Source organism: Apteryx mantelli, chromosome 1 (genome assembly GCF_036417845.1).
Source record: "Apteryx mantelli isolate bAptMan1 chromosome 1, bAptMan1.hap1, whole genome shotgun sequence".
NCBI classification, from domain to species: Eukaryota; Metazoa; Chordata; class Aves; order Apterygiformes; family Apterygidae; genus Apteryx; species Apteryx mantelli.
Window position 1 is genome coordinate 205,655,986 of NC_089978.1, and position 22,698 is coordinate 205,678,683.

Sequence of the window (22,698 nt, forward strand, 5' to 3'; positions counted from 1 at the left end):
ACCAAACATCTGTAAGAGGTGGCAACTGAAAAAAAAAGTCGGTGATTTTGCCACAGAATGAAAACCTGTTAAATACATGGGTTGCAGTGGACTAAAACAAATGTCAGCATAGATATTTGTCTAAAGGAATGAGGCAATAAAAATATAATATTAATTTGGTAATTTCTAAAGTGCCAACAATGTGTATGAAAAACAAATGCAGAAGATGTAAGGAGAAAACCACCACAATTCAGTACAGATAGTTAAAACTTATTCTTTATGACACTTCCTCAAAATTTGAGTTGCCAGATATCAAATTTCATTCATGCAACACCAATCTACTAAGAAATCCATATTTTGGTGAGAAAATTAAAATCCGTATTTATGTAAAAACTGTTTTGAAATAAAAATAAAACAAGATTTGTTTTTTTTTACAAAAAAAATCTTTTTTGTCATAATGGAGTAATTATCTCAAAAAAGTAATTTCCCACATGAGATAAAGGAATTTAAATATATTTAAAAATGGAAGATTCTGCATTTACATAGTTATATACCATTGATACTGAAGATCTGTTTTCTGGCAAAAAAATTCCCATGCTTAAAAAAACGCACCTGTTTTATACTGTACAGTACAACATATAGTAGTAAGAAACAGAAGTAGTAAACAGGTTATATGCAAAGAAAAAACTTACATTACAAGACAGTTACAGTTGTGACACAAAAAAATAAAGTGTTCAGTTTTAACAGTATTCAAAGGCAATTCACAATCATTTCAGGAGTTTTGTGAAATTTAAGGCCATTAGTTCTAAATAAAATATATCTGACACAAACTCACAAAACTGTGTATTTTGTAAAAACTGTACATGCAAAATCATTTTATAATTATATATGAACAGGCATATAATAAAATTTTTGGGTAGTCCAGTACACAAAGTTGTGCACAAAGCAACATGGCTGTGCAACTTTTAAACCAGTTAATTAACATTATCATTCATGCACCCTGAATGGCAATGCGATTACATGACAATATTAAACCCAAATATTAAGAGCCAGCATCCCTTTGAATAGGCAATCTAGACAAAATTTACAATTTTAAAGTAAGCTTAAAATGATCCATTATAAAACATCTGCTATAATCACTCCAATAGACTTTTCTGATGCAAAAGTTCCAGCACTTTAAGGAACACATGATAAGATTTAATGAGCTAAGTGAGTCAACTATGAGACTCAAAGATTTGATTTGAGGTAATTTTCTTTAATTACTTACAGCAAAGAACTCTTCTAATTTGCTTCAGTAACTAGTTTAAAAAACTGTAAACTTGGATTAACTTAGAAATTGGAGAATCTCTGAAAAAGTAAACATACCTCCCCCTTGAAGTTTGGAGTTAGTCATAAGTTGTATACAATTATAATATTCACATTTTGGGAGCTTATTCTCAAACTGTGAGATGAATGGATTACTGAGCACTGACTGAAGCAATTCAGGTATGGGAAAGAACATATATATTTGTCCTTCTTTTCTTTAGCTTTCCATTTGTATTTGTCTGGACAAACATTCAAAGAGACATTGCTTCTCTTGTGATCTTGTGACTAACTACTGCAAGCTAGGAGACATGAGAGTCAATATTCCAAACTTTTATTTTTAAGAATAGTTATAAAAGTACTGAAATTTAAAAATAGTAACATGTAAACATTGATACAGAGGAATAGCATTCCTGTACATATATGTACACACAGTATTCAGAGAGGACAATATCTTCTCAGTTGAAATCCTGACTTGTGCTTTCCCCTCCAATAAATATATCAAAAAGTAGGGGTTTTGTCAAAAAAAAAAAAAAAGACTCGGAACATCAACTTTTTTCTCCTAGCAATGAATAGCTTTTCAGTTGCTCATGCAACCATATGGAGAATTTTGGTATGTGAAGAGAATTTTTTTAGCTCCGAAAAGCTATCACAAGCTACTACTACAGCCAGTGACTCTTGACTTGTGATACATGGTAAGTACTTTGGAGCAGTCATATCTGAGTCTGTAATACATGAATAGGGGGTGTATAGGGTGGTGGTGCAGGTGATGGCTTTATTCCTCTGACTCGCATGTAGGAAAGAAACTGCTCGGGAATCTCAGCTAAGACATCTTTAGCAAGTCTTGCCATGCTTAACACGTGGTTTCCACTTCTGTCAATGTAATCTCGGAATGGCACAAACTACAAAACAAAATATACATTCATATAGGTCATTATGCAAACACAGAATGCATCTTGTAATATAAAAATAAGAAAATTTGATTTAGCATGAATATGCCACCTTATATGTGTGTGTATGTGTGTGTATAAAATGCTGTATATATACATACTATATCTGAATTTAAAAAATATATCTTCTAAAAGGAACAATGACAAGCCTTCACGAGTACTTTATATTCCTAAAGTGATGGATAGTTCAAATTGCTAATTATGTGATTTATTGATATATTTGGCTTAGCATTAAACCCTTTTCACCCAGGAAGGCAATTCTGTCTTGCAAAGTTATTTTTAGCTTCTGTTTCCTATTCCTGGAGCTCTCCCACCACACTGTCCCTGTTTTGGCAATTTGTGACCAGAATCTATCTATTTTTTGCCATCTGAAATGAACAAAACAGAGATAATAACTTTGGATTTTTGACCATTTTTCATTGTATCTTGTAGGACCTTTATCAAAGTGTATTTCGTTTAAAATAAACACTCCTCACCCAAAGTTGCTTTGACTATTTTTTTTTTCCTTCTGCAACGTTATTAGAGTAACACTATAAAGCGCTTGAACACTTTTTTACAGGATGCTAACAGATGCATAAAGAATCTAAGCAAAAAGGATTGGATTAAAAAAAAGGAACTTGTTATGTGATACCCAGCTATCCCAAATGCCTAAAAAGTTAGCTACCCAGCTCTGGCATGGAATTCATAATAATTAATGACATGGCTATGTTCTTGGTATAGAGACCAGAAACATTCTAGGCTTCTTGATCTTTATTAACAACAGACAGCATGTGGAGATGGAGTGGGCTAAGCTAGCTAATAGGTTATGCCAAAGGGAAGGTTTATTTGAAATTCTGCTTCTTGCTTAGATTTAGGAGCCTATCTCAGGGCTGCAGTTGGGTGACTTTTCAAAATTGGGATTCAATGTCCAGAGCTACTTCTGGTACTGATATACTATGCTATACTGTGCTGGAATTCAAAGCCTAGTGGTGCTTTTTTCCCCTCATGAAACAAAGACAATATAATTGTTAACTGTTATCACATTGCACTCTGGGATAAAACTAGAACTGATTAAGGAAGAAGCCAGACCCACAGATCTCACCTCTCCTTGCTGAACTCTCAAATCAGCAGATTCTCTTCCACATTATCCCAACCCAACAAATTTTGCTTTTCTGGGTGCACAGCGACCAAGGCTATAGATTAAATTTCACTTTTCTAAAAAGCATTAAAGTTTTCAACATTTACGTGATTGCTGAATTACAGTGAGAGCTTAGCTTACACTAAGAGCCTGAAATTTTTCCAGAGAAGACATAAGGTAACATAAGAAATTTACTAAATATGTTAAATAAAGCAACTCTCAGAAAAACAAAAGACAGCATTTCAGCAATAAAGAACTTAAATCTAATTAAACCATTTTTACATCAGCCTTGGAAAGCACAGAAGGTAGCAAGGAAGCTGCAGTTCTATAATTAGCTATCTTAACTATTTCTATGCTTAATTCTTCAATATATGAAAAAGATACTCTTACATTTACCAATACTGTGTCCTTTGTTACATGAAAAATAGCATTCGTTTTCTAACACAATGGCAGTCTTATGTAAAAAGCATATACAGTCTGTGTTAAAAAATAAGACATGTCTCTTTCCAAGTGATCACCTTATCCACTGGTCTGCAGACACGAAAATTCTGTGCAAAGATTCTATGCGAAAATTCTGCAGCAAAGGGAGGCTATTTCAACAATTCTGTGATAATGCAATTATACAATATAGATGGCTTGGATTAGTTTCCCCTCCTCTCCCGTAGGATATATAGGTATCAAAGGAGCCATGGACAGATAAACATACATACAGATACACAGGAACAGTTGGCCAGGGCAAGGCCTAGAAGTAATCAGAAACATGCAGAGAAAGTAGAGGAACAGTATGAAAGATGTAAGAAAAAGTGAAGGGAAACTGAAAGAATGCAGAATGTTTTGTCTGTAACTTAAGAGTTTAATTTAAAAGGCTAATATGAGAAATTTTCAAGTGAAACAACAGGTATATGAATAAGAATCTTTCTAAAACTCCTTAAATAGAGAGAAGATAACAAAGGAGCAGAAATGAAATAAAATGAAGAAGAATTGGGAGATATATAAATCCAGAGTACCTAAAATCCACAGTGAGGAGGGAAAAACGGAAGGTCATGTCTTCACTTGAATTACAGTCAGTAGTAAATATAATAGATACAGTGACTCACTTTTAGTAGGCAAATTTTTCCACTGTTAATTTAACTAAAATATTTCACAACAATACCGACTATTAAAATTAAATGGATGTTAATCTTGCTAACATAATCCACAAAAAAGATCATCTTTTTATATTTGAGTGATTAATTTTATAAAAGCAAGTCAGTTTTATCCTGTCAGATACAAGATAAAGGTCATGCTAAACCTAAAGGGTTTGACATTATCCCTTTTTATTTAGTTAGTTAGACTACAATGCATTTGTTAGTATTTAGGCAGAAAAAAAACCCACAAAATAATACTGCCTTCAGTTAATTTAATATGGCTTGCGGTAAAGTTCTGATTGAAATATATTAATAATAAATAATTGTTTTATTGTGTTTCTGATATGCAATGAATCCTAAAGAAATTCAAAATGGTATTTATTGCATATTACTTTTTATTTCTCAGTAGAAACTAGACTATTTCTGATGTACAGCATTTTCACAGATCTTTTTTATAACATTTGAAGAAGTCTATCCATTATGTTCTTTGAATGTAAAAACAGCAGCTTTTGGAGCTACTGTTGTTTTGAGAAAAAATGTATAATTACTTTGGGCATATTTTAAAGCACACAATAAAGTGCATGACACAGATATCCAAATTAGATATCCAGCTTTAAAAAAAACCTGACATGGCACAGAGCTATGCAGAAATACTAGTTTGGGGTCCAGAAACACTTCCAGTTCTGGAGGCAGCTTGTTTAGAGCTGGCTTGGGCACCTCCATACCGTGGCACGCTGAACAGTTAAGGCACATGTAGATAACTAAAGAAGGGAATATCTAGCCAAACCTGGACTACCAAGGAGCATTATAAAGGTTTTGACAAAGCAAGAAACATTATTTCTTGCCTACTGTTGAGCTGCCCAGCTTCTCCTCATCCCTAATTTTATAAACATCTTTTTGACAACACTAACTAAAGCATCCAGCATGTCTTAGTCTGGTATCACCAGAATGGCTGAGTTTTGATAAGCTCCTCTTCCAGCAGTTGTTTTCTCTGTATGCTGTAGAAATGAAAAATGCCTCTTTTTCAACCATGAAAAAAGCAGTTGAAAAACTATTACATTTCTGAAGTTTAATTTAAACTTTTAAACTAATAAAAAAAGTAATTCAGGAATCTAAGAAAAAATTTTAACATATATTCACACAAAGTATGAGAGTAATTTAACTGCTATCTGTCATCTTAGTCGTCTTTCTGATCCCATACAGGAAAAAAATATAGAGAGGGATTTTTAATGCAGTACTGCACTGAGAGGCTATAAGGACTGAGAAAAAAAAAACTGATCATTTTTGTTTCCCATATATTTATGCAGACCTGTTTTGTTTTGTATTCTGAACAGGAAGAATTATAAAATGAGGCTTGTTTTGAACACTTGCTTGGCTTGAAATGTTCTATCAGCTAATAATCATCACATCATAAAATGTTCACACATGAATATTCTTAATACTTCTTTTAGAAATGCTTAAGTTCTTGCATATATAAATGAAAACAGATACACACATTCCAAAGCTAATCTGCAATCTGACGTTAAGTATCATTAAAACATTATCACCTACAATATGAACTATTAATATATGTCAATTATTCAAAATACATATTCTGCAATGCAACAATATTATAAAAGTCCAATCTGGCTTGGAGAAAAATATGAGAAAATAAACAAGAGGAAAAATTGGGAAGACCTACAAATATTGACAGATAGGAGGAATAAAGGGAGACGAACAATTGGCTGAACTAAGTTAAGGTGGCAGAATAGGTTGAAATACTTCATAAATGTATTCAGATGCTTCGAGGAAAACGTGACTTCTATCAGGGAATTAAGACCTAGGCAGATAACATTCTTTCTACAGTGGTCAGGTTGATCCAACTTTCTGAAATCTGAAAAACAGCAAATTACTATGTCTTTAATATTTTCTCTGACAGTGACTAGTGTTCTGAGCCACCAAATGTCTTTCTCTTTGTTAGTTCTCCTTTAGTATCCCATGGAAATACAAATTACATAGCAAGTTGCTGATGCAATTTTAGCTGATCATGAAAACAATAACAAGATGAAGCCTATCCAGGGGAGCAGATAATCCAACCCAAAGGCTAGGCGGTGCCTGGGGCATGGATGAAGTACATAGTTTGGAATGTCTGTGGAGTTCTGGAAATCTGCAGCTCTGAAGAGAAAGGGGGACTGTGCTGTGTGTGCATAAAACTGCTATCCCACTCTGTCAATGCTGCAGCAAGGGCTGCTTTGGGGTGAATGACAACTAGTGGGCTGACTGAATGGTTGTAGAGAGCGGGAACAAAACCAGAGGACTTTGGCAGAGAAGAGGAGTATCCTGTGGAATGCAGATAAGAGTAGAGTTTGATTCAGTCACCTAAACACAGATATCTGCTGCCATCTGAGATACCCTAAGGTATGAGAAATCTGCATTGTTATATGTGGCAGACAGGACATAGGAACTAGGAGAGACCCACAGTCTTCTGAACTGGCAGTTAGAGGCAAAGAAATACACCCTAGGCATCTCAAATACACTTGGTAGAGGTCCAAGTATTACTACAAAAGTTGCAGTTTTTCTTTATGGAATTATAATGACATTGCAATACACTGAATAAAGGGCAGCTAACTCTTTTAGCCAGGGCTATACAACCCCAAGACTTTAAATCAGTGTGCTTTCAGTTAAGGGCCATTTCCTAATGAATGTGAATACAATAATATGTGCTATGTGAATGCATATGAATTTTGCAAAGAGATTCTAAGCTTGTTATGTACATCTCAAGATAAAGTATATTGGTGCTAAGGTAAAATGAAAGGCAGGAACACGGCTAGAACAAGAACTAAAAATAAATAGGATCAGTAAAACTTAATTATTAGAATAATTTTTCTCTCCCACCTGCACAATGTCTCTTTCTGCAAATTTTCCCCTTGAAGAAATCCTGACTACATCACCATCCAGTTCTTCCATAGCTTAAAAAAAGGAACAAATGAGTTCATCTATGAGTTCATCTATCCCACAAAAACATTAATGAAAAAAAATTTAGTCCATTTACACTTCCAAGCAACAAAACCAACAACTGCTAATTTAAGGTAACTCTTTAGATAATTTGCTCTATGAAATACATCGTACAGAGTAGTTATTTTGCACTTTTTCATGCTGATAATACATACTTTTGCCATTTTATTGTCATCTTCAGAGCAACATAGACCATGGTAAGCTCCTTATCTTTCCAGCTCCTAAACCAGCAAGTATATCTGTTTTGGTAAGACTATATTCATACTTTTATAGGTGAAGAAAAATTCATCCTTAGATTATTTTTATAGAAGATATCACAAGATACAGCACAAGGAAATAATAACTCAAATTCATACTGGAAGTGACCTATCCCTTAAGAACGAGAAGTTCCTAAAAGGTTTTTATTAAATTTATCGCACAACTCTTCTATAGAATTTGTCCACCATTTACACAATCTTTGATACAGCATAGCTGAGATTCTTTTGGTTGTGAAAATATATGTTAATATAGATATATATATATATACTCCCTACCTAAAGCAAAACAAAACCCAAGGCTTTAGGTTGAACAGAAGATTTCTTTTCTTTTTCCTCAGAGAAAAATACAATTACTTTTGATAATACATCATAACATATGATTAGTAAACAACTAATTTTTTATTTTCTAATTTTTTGCTCTGTAATATAAAGCTAAACTGAATTGTTTCATTTCTGGGTAGCATAATCAATTCCTCAGGTCAAATTCTGTGACATGGAAAACCACTGAAACTTATTCCATGTTGCCTCCTTTTCACCTGCTTCTGTTCAAAAGTTGTACTGCTGAAGACAGCATGGATAAATAAAGCTAAATGGATGCTAAATATATATAGCTGGATACAATGACCAATGACTTTGCTGAGAACATGATGTTCGCAGTTCATTTTTTGCATCTTAGGGCTGTTGGATGATGTAAATTATAAAACAGCATCATTTATTAGCACTAACGTCCTCACCAACATAGGTTGGTGAAGAGCATTTAGGAGGCTGGGAAAGGGATCAGTGAACTCCTCCAGAGAAGCATTCAGTGTCTGTGTGGCTTTTTGAATAAGGTCCAGGAAAACGCTAAAATTGTACTGATACCAGAAGCTATTCTAGGTAGAAAGACATATCTGCTCTCCTGTCAGTATTGCAAATAGATGGACCAGGGATCACAGACCATTGTTAAGCTGTTGGGATCAGCAGTCCTGTAATCCTTCTTTCAGGACACCTTGTGTAAATCAAAGCTCTGTAGCACTGAAGCTTCTCAGGAGTTTACAAACTGGGCTGAGCTCACTGATACCAACATTTCAAAATCCAGTTCTTCCAGTGCAAGAACTAGAAAGCATAAATGAACATATCAGGAGCCAATTTCAAACCAAAAAAGAACATATTTCTTCAAAAAATAGTTAGCAGGTCTGCAGAATACATTGTCAGATGATTCTGTGGATGCAAAAAGTTGGTATGTGTTCAGAAGGCGAGACTAGACAAGCATTTGAAGGAGAGATCCATTGATAATTCCAAAATAAATGTAAACCACATCCAGCTCAGAAAATTCAAAGCTAAAACAGTATTCACATAAGTATTATATATACTTACTATGTTCTTACTGTTCTCGAGCCACTGTCAGACACAAGATACTGGGCAAATCAGACCCTTGATCTGAACCATTATGGTCATACTCACATCCTTAGGTAATGCTGTGCCAAAAGTATGTACCTCCTATCTGAGCTCCAGACTCTCATGAACCCCTCTGGTAGCCCTTAGGGGCTGGGAGATCTAGTGGGTGGTGGTATCATGAGAGAAGTAGCTTAGTGTCCTTACAGCAGAATTGAGGTTTGACTGGCCTTTGAATTTTAATGCTCTCCAAGCATCAACAGAAATAAAGATTTCTCTGGGACTGTGGGGCTGGAATATATATCCCCCTACACTCACTTTTTCAGAATCCACGCCAGATATGGAGTCTGCTGTTTTTCCTAGAAGGAACTTCTGCATATGTAACAAGTAATCTCTGCACTTAGTCCTTCAGGGGCTACAGATTTGGCACACATCTAATATGCGAATTTTACTGAGGCAGTGTATTTATGGAGTGTTGGTCCAAAGATGGAAACTGTATCTTGCAGTACAAATGGAATCCTGCTTTAAGAAAAGCCTATAGGGATGAAATCCCAAGAACTCCATAAAGACCAGCTCCAGAGGTAAAGAGGAAAACATAATCTACATGTCCTGACTGAGTTAAGAGGAGCCTGAGCAAACCCCAGGACTGGACAAATAGGGAAAAGGGAATGAGGGGTGAGAGGAAAATAAGTAATGTAGGACTGAAGTTTGAACTGTTGCGGGGGGTGGGCGGGAATAAACCTTGCAAGTTTCCTTCTTATACATCTGTGAAGATAAATGCTTTCCTCTTAGTGCTTGTGGCATACAATCATCTGAAGTGTAAATGTCCAGTTGGACAAAAAAAAAGAGTAAAATATTTAAAATTATCACTTAAAATTATCACAATATTCCACTTGCTAAAGAGCATAAGAAAGTCAATCCCAGTAAATTATGTGTCATTTTTCTCGTTTTCATGCTCACAGAATATCTGTGTAAGAACTAAAATGAACAGTCATTAGTTACTATTTACATTATATATCTGTGATAAGTATTTTCCATATATTAAAAAAGGCATACCTTCTAACCAGAAGTACTAAAATGAAAAAAAAGGAAGTAGCATTTTGAGATATATAGGGAATGTCTACATTTTATAGTGCAATGGTATGCAAGATGGCAGTAAATAAGTTAGTCCAAATAATGGAAGCAACTTTGTCATTGCAATAGAGAGGGTGGTGTTCTGGAACATCACATGGAAGAATCTGTAAATAATCTTGGTGCTTCCATTCCTGCTGTAATGTTCTCCCAATACCGACAACATAGTGAAGCTCGTTCCTGTTATAAAATGAAACCCAGTTTAACCCAGATAACCTCCTCAAATTTATTTATTTTTCTCAGTATTTTATTACAGCAATAAGAACAGCTAATCGGTATTTCCAGTCAACTGACACTACATAAGACAGTTAAATATCCATGTTGAAGAAATTCAGCATTACTTGAATATACTTACTTTGCTATTTTTTCCACTCATCTTCTGGAGCTCTGTGAATGCTGAGCCCCCATATGGTTCTGTGATTTGAACAGAGAGCCTGAGGGGATACAGCCCCACATGGTAGCTTGTAATCCTACTGAATTATCAATCAATCCAGCTGGAAATGTCAACAGTGTTTATTGCTTGTTCCATATTATGTTCTTTTAAAGAACATATTTATTTGAAAAGCTACATATTACCAAAATATAAATAAATATAAAACATTCTAGAAAAACAAAACAAAATAAAAACTTACTGACACTAAAACACTTACCATCAAACTCTGCAGGTCCTACCCCCACTATGATTATTGACATTGGAAGCTTTGAAGCCTTCAAAAGAAGAAGAAAAAGAGATTTGATATACTACTCAAACTCTGCCAATGTTATATGACATCTAAAGACAACCTGAACAAAAACATGCAGAAATTATTAGGTTTTAAAGAACAATTTTTATTTTTCTCCTTAAAAAGGTAAATATAAATTGTCTGCTAAAGTGATATAAACTGTCTTGGATGAAGACAGTAAAGCAGGTGATTATTTTTGATTTATTTTTGCTTATAAAGTCTTTGAGTCATATAGGATCATAACTAAACACAACAAACTACATTAGGATTTAATACTAAGATGACAGCTAAGATGACAAATTTCTTCTACAAATGTTTGTAAACTGACAATAATTGTAAGTATGTACCTAATGACAGTCTGATATTCATTTATACATACTCTGTTGTTTCTAGATACTACATAGCTGCACTATATGACTGTATTTTTTACATAAATCTTAGTGTAATTCTCAGGAGAATAAATCACCTATTTGAGAAATATCTGTCTTATCTTTATTCCATGAAAGAAGTATTATTCAAATCAGTCATCTATGATAAGTAAGTTTTTTACTGTTTTATAATAAGACTTTTAATTGTACTTAAACTTTTTCATTTAATGAAACAAAGGCAGAAACAATATCTCGCTTTCTCTTAATAAATCTCTGTAAAGCCTGTAAATTTACAAATGCGATATCATAAATATTGCAGATTCTCCTCCCCTGATAGCAGTACAAGACATCTGCTAGTTTACGGAAATTGTCTGGAACTGACTCTTTTGAGGAGGGTAACAACTAAAAAAAAACCATCTACGAAGCGTCAAGGTTGACAAACATTCCTTACTGAGACTTCTGCTGAGCTGTGGAATGTCTACAGTCATTTTAAACAGCAGTATTCATTGGTCAAAAATCACAGATGTACAGTTTCTGCTGAATTAAAGTCTGCTTCACTGAAGTCTGAAGTTCAGTGGTTTTAGAATATACTGTTATCTTTTTCTTTCTGGAATGTAAAAAGCGTTTTTCTGCCTCATCTAAAAGACATTCACTTTTTACATATACCATCACAATTTCTTATTCTTGATCTGTCATAACATTGCATATAAAAACAATTTTCTGTAACCAAAAGAATAATAGTTCATTAATATGAACATGCTATTTAAAACAATGAAAATATGCCATTCTGTAGCTCATTATTTAATGTTCTACATCACTTTAAATTATACATCATGTGGCAAAAGTACTATATGGTGACTGCAAATTCATTACGAAGTGTTACTACATAGTCAACCTTCCAATTAAGATTTTGTAGCAAGGTAAAAAAAAAAAAAATCCCATTTAGTTAAATATTAAAAGGTAACTAAAGATATTAAGAACTATAAATACAGTATAACTCTGAATTATAAATTTAGGTTATAAAATATTACAGTACACTGCATAACTCAAATGATAGCGAGTAGAAAATTAATTCAGACATGAAGGCCTTTCTTAAAACAAAAGCAAACAGAACTCCTTCTGTTTTTCAGATGTTTTCCATAACCTTTTTGACTGATTGTAAAGAAAACGTTCTTCACAGAGAATTCTGCTCACAGACATAGTACTATGTGATACAACATGTATGAATACACATATATAGGGACAGCATAAAGCAAAAGAGTTAAACTTTTGCATATAAACTTAGTGTTGGCATTTCCTGAATGACAGCATAACCTTTAAACAGTTTGATAAAACAGAATGTCTGACACACATGCTGTAATGAGAAAGATGCATAAAAGCACAGTGTTAAAAAATAAAATATACTCTTCCTGAGATTTATACATATCAGGTTGCATTTAACATCATTGCCCTTTTTATTATTTTTGATATTATTAATTACTGAAAAAATGCTATTGAACAGCAATTATTTAATTAGTTCTATCAGAGTATACTTTACTCATTTCAAGAAATATAGAAAAATTAATGTAACTTCATAAAAAGAAGAGACTGCATATATTCCCAAATTTTTATTCATTCCAAGCTAACAACACCTCTGCTGTATTTCCAAACAGTTGCAGAACAACAGTTATTACAGATTTTCTCTCAATCTAAAATTATGTTTCTGCTGTAAAAAATCTTCCTGAAAACAAAGCTCTTCTGTATTTCTTATTGGCAAATTACTTATTCAGTCCTACAAAACATCAGCCATCCAGACTTGCTGGTCCTTTCCTTACTCCCTGGATGGACTTTGAACTAAGGGGTGAGTTAAATGAAAGGCTGTTCTTCCTTCCTCCATCTAGTCCTTTTGTTATCCAATAGAAGCTATATTCCAAGCATCTAGATGGAACTGGAGGATGAACTTCCAAGCAAAAAGCCTGTTTATCATCTCCTTTAAAAGTGAGAGTCCTTTTACCCTATTTTAATATTGGAGGCTGGAAGGGGAGCGGAAGTAGGCTGGTCCCTTCAAACACACCTGAAGCTTTGGGTGTCAAAATTTGTCAGGTGGGTTGTCAGGGTCCTCACCAACATACACACGCTTCCTACACGCCACTGGCTAGGGCTTGAAGGCATCTTGCTCTCCAGGGAAAGGCAGAATGTTTCAGCAATATTTTTATGTGCATCCCAGAAACTGGGAGGGGATTCTATCTCTAGAGGAGGCAGTGGAAGTGGGACTTCAAAATCTGCCTCTTAGTTTTACCCCATTCATTCTGACATGTTGCTTAACTGTTTTAGTGTAGGCTTTTCACTCACCATTTCACTAGTAACTAGATCCATCGTGGTGTGTTCAAAACTATTGGTATACATCTTTTCAAACACTGGCTAGAAGCTGCTTTTGTGTATATTTTGGCTGACATTTCTGAGGGGGAAAGGAGAACGGAACCTGCTCATAATGCAAAATATGATTTATAAGCATAGTAGTTTTGAAGAGAAAAATACTGAAACTAATGAAGAAACAGAGAAACAATTTAGAATTTTTAAAATCCCAGGAGGGTATCTAAAAGGAAATCAGATGATTCGTATGCTTGTCATTTGGGAGCAGAAAGTTCTGAGCAGTTCTTGAAAGGAAAAGAAAAGAAAAAAGTTGCCTGCAATTGCTACGAAGATAAAAAACAATTCACAAAGAAAAACATCATGGTGTGGTGTGCATGAGGGAGGAGAAAGAGGAGGAGGAGGAGGCAAGAAGCAGATGAGGGAAATCATGTGAAAATGTAGTATCAGAGAGAAGAGTACCATTCCTTTCAGAACACTATGTAATTAGGTTAACTGAGATTCAAATTTTAGTTTCTTTTCACCTTTATGCATAATAAATTTTTGCTGTTTCAAAAGAATGGCTAATTTACAGAGATAGTTTTGTGCCTGAAATACTAACTCATTTAGTTTATTGCCTAAAATATTAATACCTAGAAATATAATTCTTTTGAACTTCAACATTTTAAGCAAAACTTACATTCACTATGGATTCTTTTGTCTGAGCCATATCTGAAATAACTCCATCTGTAATAATGAGAAGAACAAAATACTGGGAGCCATCTTTTACTGAAGAAGCATATCTAAAGGAAGAAGAAAAGAACGTTATAATAGGAAAAGGCCTTTTTATAATAGGAAAAAGCCTTTATACAAAAGAACTAATATTAGAAGTTGTATTTTTAAAATTCTACCACTAAAGACTATTAAAAATGAGGTATGATATAGTGGATCTTCAAAAGTAAAGACATTCATAATTAAGATGGACATTCTGCTTTTAACTGAGAATATTAGAAAAAAAGAAACAATACAATCTTGATATTGATACACAATATTGATACAATATTGATATTGAAAATCTGCACGTGTTGAATCAATGAAAAATGGGACTGTATCAGTAACAGGATGAGGAGGGACAGAATGTCCTTTATAGAACCATAAGTCCTTAGAATGTCTATGTTACTGAACAGTTACTACCTCTGGAGGACATAGTTTGGTAGGAAAGGAATGTATTACTATTGAATGGTTGTTTTTATGGCACAAATATAATTCATCTGAAGTCAGCACTCTGCATAAATATCTAATTAAACTGTATTTTGTATTGCAAAGAAAGATTACTTACTGTTAACCATGTTTTGAGATTTATAGTTCATGTGCACATTCATAAAATGGTTGAATATGCACCCTACCATTTAGGCTTAGATATTTATCCCTTTGCACCACCCATAGATATGCTGTAAACACTCAAGCTTCCTCCTGTTCAGTACAGGAATACAAGGCAAAATATGCCCATTATCATTCCAGTCCCACCTCAACCAAAGAACCCAAGAAAAAAACCTGCTCTTAGAAACTGAGCAGCTTTTGAAGATTTGGAAGGTCCTGGAAGATAACTAATCTGTAGCAGCCCCAGTAACTCTATGGCTTGTACAGCAAAAACTACAACTTTGGTTTGTTTACCTTCAGCTCCCAAGGGTCAAAGTACCCTATTTAGTGAGCAAACAACCTTTTTGCTTGGAGCAGGCTATAATCAGTTAATAATCCAACTACGGAAACAGATATACTGCTTCATTTAAGAGCAACCAGTATGGTTACTACTTTCATGAAAGGGGTCAAGTAGCAGTGGTTATGAGTAGCATGGAGAGGAGGGAGAAAAAAAGGAAGAGGTCTCCATATGGATGCTATGGAATATATTCCCAAGTATAGCACATGACTCTCACAGAATTCAGTATCTTACTGGTCCTTGAACTTGAAAGGCCTGGGCCATTGAACAAGGTATTTTCTAATGATAATTGCATGTGCTTAGAATATTCTGAACTCTGATATTACACAGCGCATTTGTGAGTGACTGCTGCCAACAGCTGTAATCACAACATTTGCAAGAGTTTGGAGGAATGTGTGTGAAATGATCTAAAACTCACAGAAAGCCATCACACTCCTCCCTCTCCCTCCCCAAGATATAGACAGGCAGAAAAGACAGTCAATGAACCTCCTTAACATCTTCTATTTGTATGCTGGCAGTAGGGATTGATAATTAAATATCGGGATTAACAAGACCTACTGGAATACATTTTCTCTACCATGTCCAGACTTCTTTTTTGTTATTCCACAGTGTTCATAATCTTTTCATTGATGACCACAGTGACAAGGGATGACAGGATGAGAGGGTAAAACAAAAATTCACTATTACTTCTGGGCATTTAATATTGTCTACACGCCTATCCTGAAAAACATGGAACAGAAATCTGATTGTTTCGAAATCTCCAGAGAATAAAGCAACCTGCAGTCTTTTGGAAAAAAGATCTTATACGAGGAGGGGAGATAACAGAAGACACTAGAGTAGAACCTGGTGTAATTTAGATATTTCACTGCCTAGGGGAAGCACACAAAATGCATTGCTTGCTTAAAGAGTTTCTGAAGATTTCTAAGACCATAATAGCGTGGTGATACCTGACATAGTTTCCAGAGATTTCATCAGTGGAATGTTCTTAAGTAGGAGGGATGTGAGAAGAAGAAGTTTCTTTGAGACTGAAGGTAGATTCGAAGAGTGGCTGAATCAGAGGAGTATGCATCATCATTTCTACTCTCATATCTACAAGAGTCAACAGAAGAACCAAGAAACTGAACCTTGAGCGGAAATGGTGTCATCGAGATCTGGACCAGTACATGGATTGTATTACAGGATAATGTAGTAGAAACCCTCAGGATGATATTCAGCTTTTCCACTCCTGATGTAGTGTGATTTGTTATCAGAAGGAGTTCTCAAATTTTGCAACAACTCAATATTTAGGCAAATTTCAGTGGAAATAGGGGCCATAAGGGTTGGCAGATTTTCTCAATGAAAGAAGGACACCATCTGAAAACCGCTATTGGAGAGATCATGTCAAAGGAAAGATTAAAGGGAGACAGGTAGATGCTGAAGACAAGCAATGGATTATACATGTGCATGATCTGAATGGTATGATTCAAAGACAGAAGAACTAGCTCTAATGATAAATAATTACAATCAGCTACCTAGCCATGCTGCAGTATGTAGAAAATTCTTGCACCACAGAATTTACAAACTATTTTTCACTGGGCAGTACAACTGACAACAGCAAGAGCAGTAGCAAGAACAGATAGTAAATAAATATTTCTTGCTATAACAATTAACTAGTTTGCAAGCTCATATATAAGACACTAACACTACAATAACTTACACAAAGATTCTTGCTGCTTTATATTATAAACATTAGTTCTTTCTCTGTATCTATAAATAAAATAAAATATGTTTGGGTAGTTACTGCTCAGCAGAATTATAGGAGCCACACCCCCTTCCCTAGACCCACACATGGAGGGGTACTGTAAGTCAAGATCTTGTCTGCCAAAATAAGACAATATTTCCCTCCTCCAAAAAACTTCTACAAACACAGAAAAGGTTTTATTTTGAGACATTAGAGGAGGTGATGCATAACCCAACATCATGGCTCCCTAGCAAAGGCTGTACTACTGCCTTGATGGTACCACTACCATCTAGGAGCAACTGTAGCTAAAGAGAGTCCTAGAAAATTTTGTCGAGGTTCTGGACATTCTGAGATTAGAGTCACCGTGTATGCCTAAAAAATGCACTTTATGGATTTTTTGCAGATTTATGTCTTTTCCATGAAACAAAAGTCCTGATCACTGTACTTCACAGGACAGAAAGGCAACATGGCAGAGCGATCTTGCGGAAATTTTCTTTCATTATGATTTTTTTCCTAAGAGTTCAACACAGGGAGGATCAACTGGGTTACCTGTAATTACTTTTAATCAGATATGAAATTCTGTATAACAGTAATGCATGGTCTTCAAACCTACCCAGAGGCATAAATTAATCTCATTAGAATGAATGCACAACACAATTGTAAATACCTTTTTAAAAGTTTTAGCTTCATGTAACTGTTAAGCCTCTTCTGTGCAATAGTTATACTGATACTAAGAAGTTAACTTCATTTCTGCATAGTAACTGTTGTCCTGCTTACCTTGCAACATGATTAATTACAGGGGCAAAGTTTGTTGGTCCATAAAGCTGTACAGATTTTAGACTCCTATAATACGCCTCCATCACACCATCAATTCCATGGCAGTATGGATTTTGAGGATTTCCATTCTCGTGAGAATAAAAGAGACAATTACTCACTAAAAATAATTATGACACAAAAATGATAGTGATATGAAATGATAAGTTAGTGAATACTGCCCAGTGGACATTTTTAAATGGCAAATAACTGAGCATTTCAGGATCTTTTCAGAACATTTACTATAAATGCACAATATAAGTGTCATGGCTGGTTCTGAGTTTTAACTATCTAGGCAAAGAGGTTCTATCAGCCTCAGGTTATATGCAGTCTGAATCACTGGAACAGGTTCTTAAATGTAAATACCATCTTAGGTCAAATTAAACAATCTTTCTTATATGCAATAGTAACAGGCATTTAAGGTATAAAATACAGGGCTGACGTAAAACTAGAACCATGTTTAGGGGCACAGGACTGGTTCCAGAATTTCTTATTTTAAAAATGTGAAGAAAAAGAAATGGTGGCCAGATCCTGAAGTTCATACAGTATTTGAGCATAAGGGAAACTGTAAACTTTTCATTGTTTTAGTACTCTGTTCTGCACTGGAAAACTGATTTTGGATCTGGTATAAAGATGAAAAAAGGAACTTAGTCTTTGGGAAGCCACAGAATTGGTTGAGTCTTGTACATGAAAGCATAATTTGAGTAGGCTTTTTACTACCCGTCTCTATAATGACTAATACAACAGGATGCCAATTTACAGATGGCAATACAAACATGTAAGTTAAACCCCAGATTAATGATCCTTGTCAGGCCAGACAAATGATCCACGTAAGGCTTCAAAACTTTTAGATAGGAAGAAGACAAAGCTTGACCTGACACATTAAGCAGAATTAATTTTATGAAGCGATATCCAAAAACCTAACACCCGATTTTCAATTATGATGGCAAATTGCTACCAATACACATTAAGGAAAGATCTAAGTAAGATCCAAACAAGACAGGATGCAGAAAGCTGTTCTCCATCATACTCAGTACCACCTCACCGCTGGTTCTTGCTCTCTGGAGAATTTCTATTTTTAATCTGATAACATCTTAAAAATAATGATTACAATGTAATTTACAACATAAAATTGGTAAACAGTTCAAAAAGCACATTTTAGGGGTCAGATGGATGGTACCTTTTTCCAGATAAGCATCTTTTTAGTGGTTAGGTTTATTTCTCAGAAAAGGATAGCAGAATTGTGGATTTGTGGACTGTTTCAGGTATTAGGCAGAAGTTGAAAATAACAAAAAGGCTGCTCAGTTAAGTTTCTACTCTTCTACAGAGGCCTTGCTGCTTCTAGATTCCAGTGGATTAAAAAAACCCTAATGTATAGCTTTTAACCTTCAGAGAGAGAAAGTAAATCAGATGTCTACCTTTGTTTTTCATCAGATAGCCTCAGCTACCTGCTCAGCATGTAGGCTTTCTAAATTCTGCTCTGGAGTTGCCTCTCTCTTTGTATTGATTACACAGGAACTCTCATATCTGATTTAAGTAGATCTGACTACTATTGTGTTTATTTCTTAGATGTTCTACTGCTTAAGCTAGTCAATGCAAGTGGCCTGTCTGAATCTCATCCTTAGTAAATACTCTCATGTTGTTGCCTATACATACACAGGACAGCATATTGTATTTCTGAACCTGAAGGCTTAGAGCAGACAGTACAATCCCAGGTGTGATCATAACATAATTTAATCTTTCTGAAGCTTCTGTTAACATTTCATGAAGGGCAGAGCTAAATAGAGGCCAGATTTCTTACGGAATATGAAAATCTTTTCAGCAAAATTCTACCAGCTTCTATAGTACTTACTAAAAGACAGCAAGGATATCTCCTCTAATCAACCAGTAGTAGAAAACAAGAGGTGTGAAGATCACACTGAAGGGATCACTATTTCTTCTGAGATGCTACCAGGGCACACTAGTGACTCATGTTTAGCCCATCAGTGAGGTTCCCCAGTATCTTTTCAGCAGAGCTGAAACAGTGCTTAGCCTTTGCCAATGCAGGGGTTATTCTGTCCCAGATGCAGAATTTCTATTTGCCCTGTCAAATTTCATTCAGCCCACTTCTTTGGCCTAGGTCCCTTTGTATGGCAGCCCTGCCCTGAAAAGTGTATCGACTGCACTCCCCAGTTTGTTGTCATCTGCAAACTTGATAAGGGTGAATTCCATCCTTCCTCCAGATCTCTGAGGAAGATATTAACAGAACAGGTCTCAGGATAGACTCTGGACACTCCACTCGTAATCAGCCTCTGGGGAGCATATGAACAATTAACCACTACCATTTGAGCCTGACAATATAAGTTGTTTTTTCAACCATCAAGTAGTGTACTCATCTAGATCATAACTTTCCAACTTGAATACAAGCATACTGTGTCAAAAGTCTTGCTAAAGTAGCAAGTAGATAACATGCACTGTTGTTGTCTCATTCACATGTCTAGATAGTTCATCAAAGAAGGCAATCAGGTTGGTCAGTCATGATTTCCCCTTGGTATATTCATGCAGGCTGCTCCAAATCGCCTTATTCTCCTTCAGGTGCCAACACCTCATTGGCTTAATGTGCCAGTATCTCATTTTGAGGCACAATACAGCTCCTTACAAATCTAGAAAAGCAAAGAGGATTTTTCATGGGATTGATTTAGAATGTTAAACAATAGTACTGAAAATATTGCTGAGTATTAAATGGGAGACAACAATGCATGTTTAGATATGGAGGAGGGCTAGAGGAAAAAAGATTGCTTTCTCCTCTGTGAAAGCACCCTTAACATCCCATGGATTAACTGAATTAATTTTAGAAACAGCTTTAAAAATCTAAAAGTAACCAGGAACAATTTGCTGTTTTAATGGTCTTAAGATTTTACTATCAAAATTTTCAAACTAGCTATACAGAAGTCCAAAGAAAGTCTGTGACCCAAATTTGTATCTGCAATTATGTCTGCTTTAAATTACTATCCATACAGAAAACTTGAGCTAAGTTGTGGTATTGGTCAGGATCTGGCATGCTGATACCTAATTAAAACTCATGTGATATACCTATATTTGCTGTAATTCTATCTGAGAACTTTATCCTACTCTGAGAAGAACAAAAAAGTTAAAATAAGCAAGTAGATAAACATCCATACTAATCTCATGCATCAGTTATAACCCATTAACCTTTCTAGGAAATCTAGTTAGATTTTAATTCTACAATTTAATTGGCACATGGACAGATATATTCTCCTCTACCTCACCTTATATTCCACTTAGTTATCTCTAGAAATCTCTAAAATAGCAGCCTGTAAAAGTGAAAAAGAAGATATCTCCAAAAATGAGAGAATAATAACAATAATAAATAATTATTATGAAACATGATTCAATTGTATATTAAGATAGAGCAGCTTCAAACTGAAGACTTTCAAACATCTGTTCCTCATGCTGCTACAGCTGAGGTTAAAGATGATTACTTTTTATTATTTTTGGTCTAAAGGATTTTCTTGACTCTGATTTTCCGTTAGTAACTTCACTATGATAAAAATTTTTGAAACAGTTTTTTAGACCTAAGAATTAGCACATTCTCTGTTCTTTAACTGCCCAGTAATTACTTAAGACTGCAACCTTAACTCCCAAATTTTTTCTTAATAAAAGAAATTCAAACAATGTAGAATTGAGAAGACTATGGACACTGTTAAAAAGAAAAGCAAGAAAATTATGGAAAAAATTTGAAATCATATGTATGTGTTCACTTACCAATGCAAATTCATGTGATACTCTTCCATCTGGAGGCAGTCTAGCCCCAAAACCCAGAGCTGGGAACATTTTATCACTATCATAGTCCTGAATGATTTCACCTACTGCTTTTAGTGCCATGCCATAAGCATTCAGCTGATAGGGATTCATGTAGTGGAGTGAAGTGGGTTGTGAAGGGTTACCTGTTGAAGCAAGGATCAGATTTACTTCAAAATTCTCTCTTAAAAATGAGAGAAACCTAAGAAAGCAGAAAATGGTAAAAAAAGATTTTGAAAAGGAAACCTACTTCCTAGGTACATAACTGTGATTAGATCAGGTAAAAATGCTATGTTCTGAATAAATTTTTAGTGGGTTAACAGTAGCAGTTGTAAGCCTTTTCCGCAAAAAATTGTGATTAGGCTTGTAAATTTAAGTTATTTTTATATTATGATACACACTTTGAGATAGAATTTACATAAGAATTATGACATCTTGAAAACAAATACAGAGGGGTATCCAAACACTTCTCTTTTTCACCCCACTTCAGCCCCACTCCACCCGAAACTCCTTTCCTTTGTCCCTCTTGATGGGGTCTTTTGATTTAGCCAATTTTCTCCCAGCAACAACAATAATAAAAAAAAATCAGAAAATACACAAATATTTGCAAAATGTTCCTGTACATATTTTAGTTTTGTATGTAGCTTTTTCAATTCTGTCTGTTGCATTTGTCCTGCTTTTCTGCACAGAAACCAGTTTCTACTCTGTTGTTGCTCAGCAAAAAGGAATCCTGATTCCAGGTTGTGCCAAGTATACAAATAATTAATAGTACAGCCAAATTATGTAGAACACTGATATAGATACACAAACACACACACACTCACAAATGTATGCGATATTAGAAAAAGTGCTTTAAAGCTGAACACAGCACACAAATATGCAAGAAACTCATTCTGATACTTACCATTTGATGCTGTGAAATCGATAGCTACTGTGAAATTGATTTGGGTTCTGTAGAATAAGCAAATAGAAATCTTATTAATAGCTTTACTGTTATT

At 34.9% G+C, this 22,698-nt stretch overlaps 1 protein-coding gene across 2 annotated transcripts in view; it reads right to left on the minus strand.

The window, feature by feature from the left end:
* Nucleotides 1–237: 237 nt before the first annotated feature.
* The window catches only part of CPNE8 (copine 8), a 112,873-nt gene continuing 90,412 nt past the window's right edge, over nt 238–22,698 (minus strand). Inside the window, exons 14-20 of one of the 2 annotated variants that reach the window (XM_067316036.1) lie at nt 22,605–22,651; nt 21,665–21,723; nt 17,864–17,991; nt 14,350–14,452; nt 10,882–10,939; nt 7,350–7,423; nt 238–2,183 (exon numbers count right to left, since the gene is read on the minus strand). In XM_067316036.1, the coding sequence (XP_067172137.1) occupies nt 1,995–2,183; nt 7,350–7,423; nt 10,882–10,939; nt 14,350–14,452; nt 17,864–17,991; nt 21,665–21,723; nt 22,605–22,651 (658 nt within the window). In that variant the 3' untranslated portion in view covers nt 238–1,994. Of the gene's footprint in view, nt 2,184–7,349; nt 7,424–10,881; nt 10,940–14,349; nt 14,453–17,863; nt 17,992–21,664; nt 21,847–22,604; nt 22,652–22,698 lie in introns of both variants that reach the window. The other variant, XM_067316030.1, reaches the window with a different exon arrangement.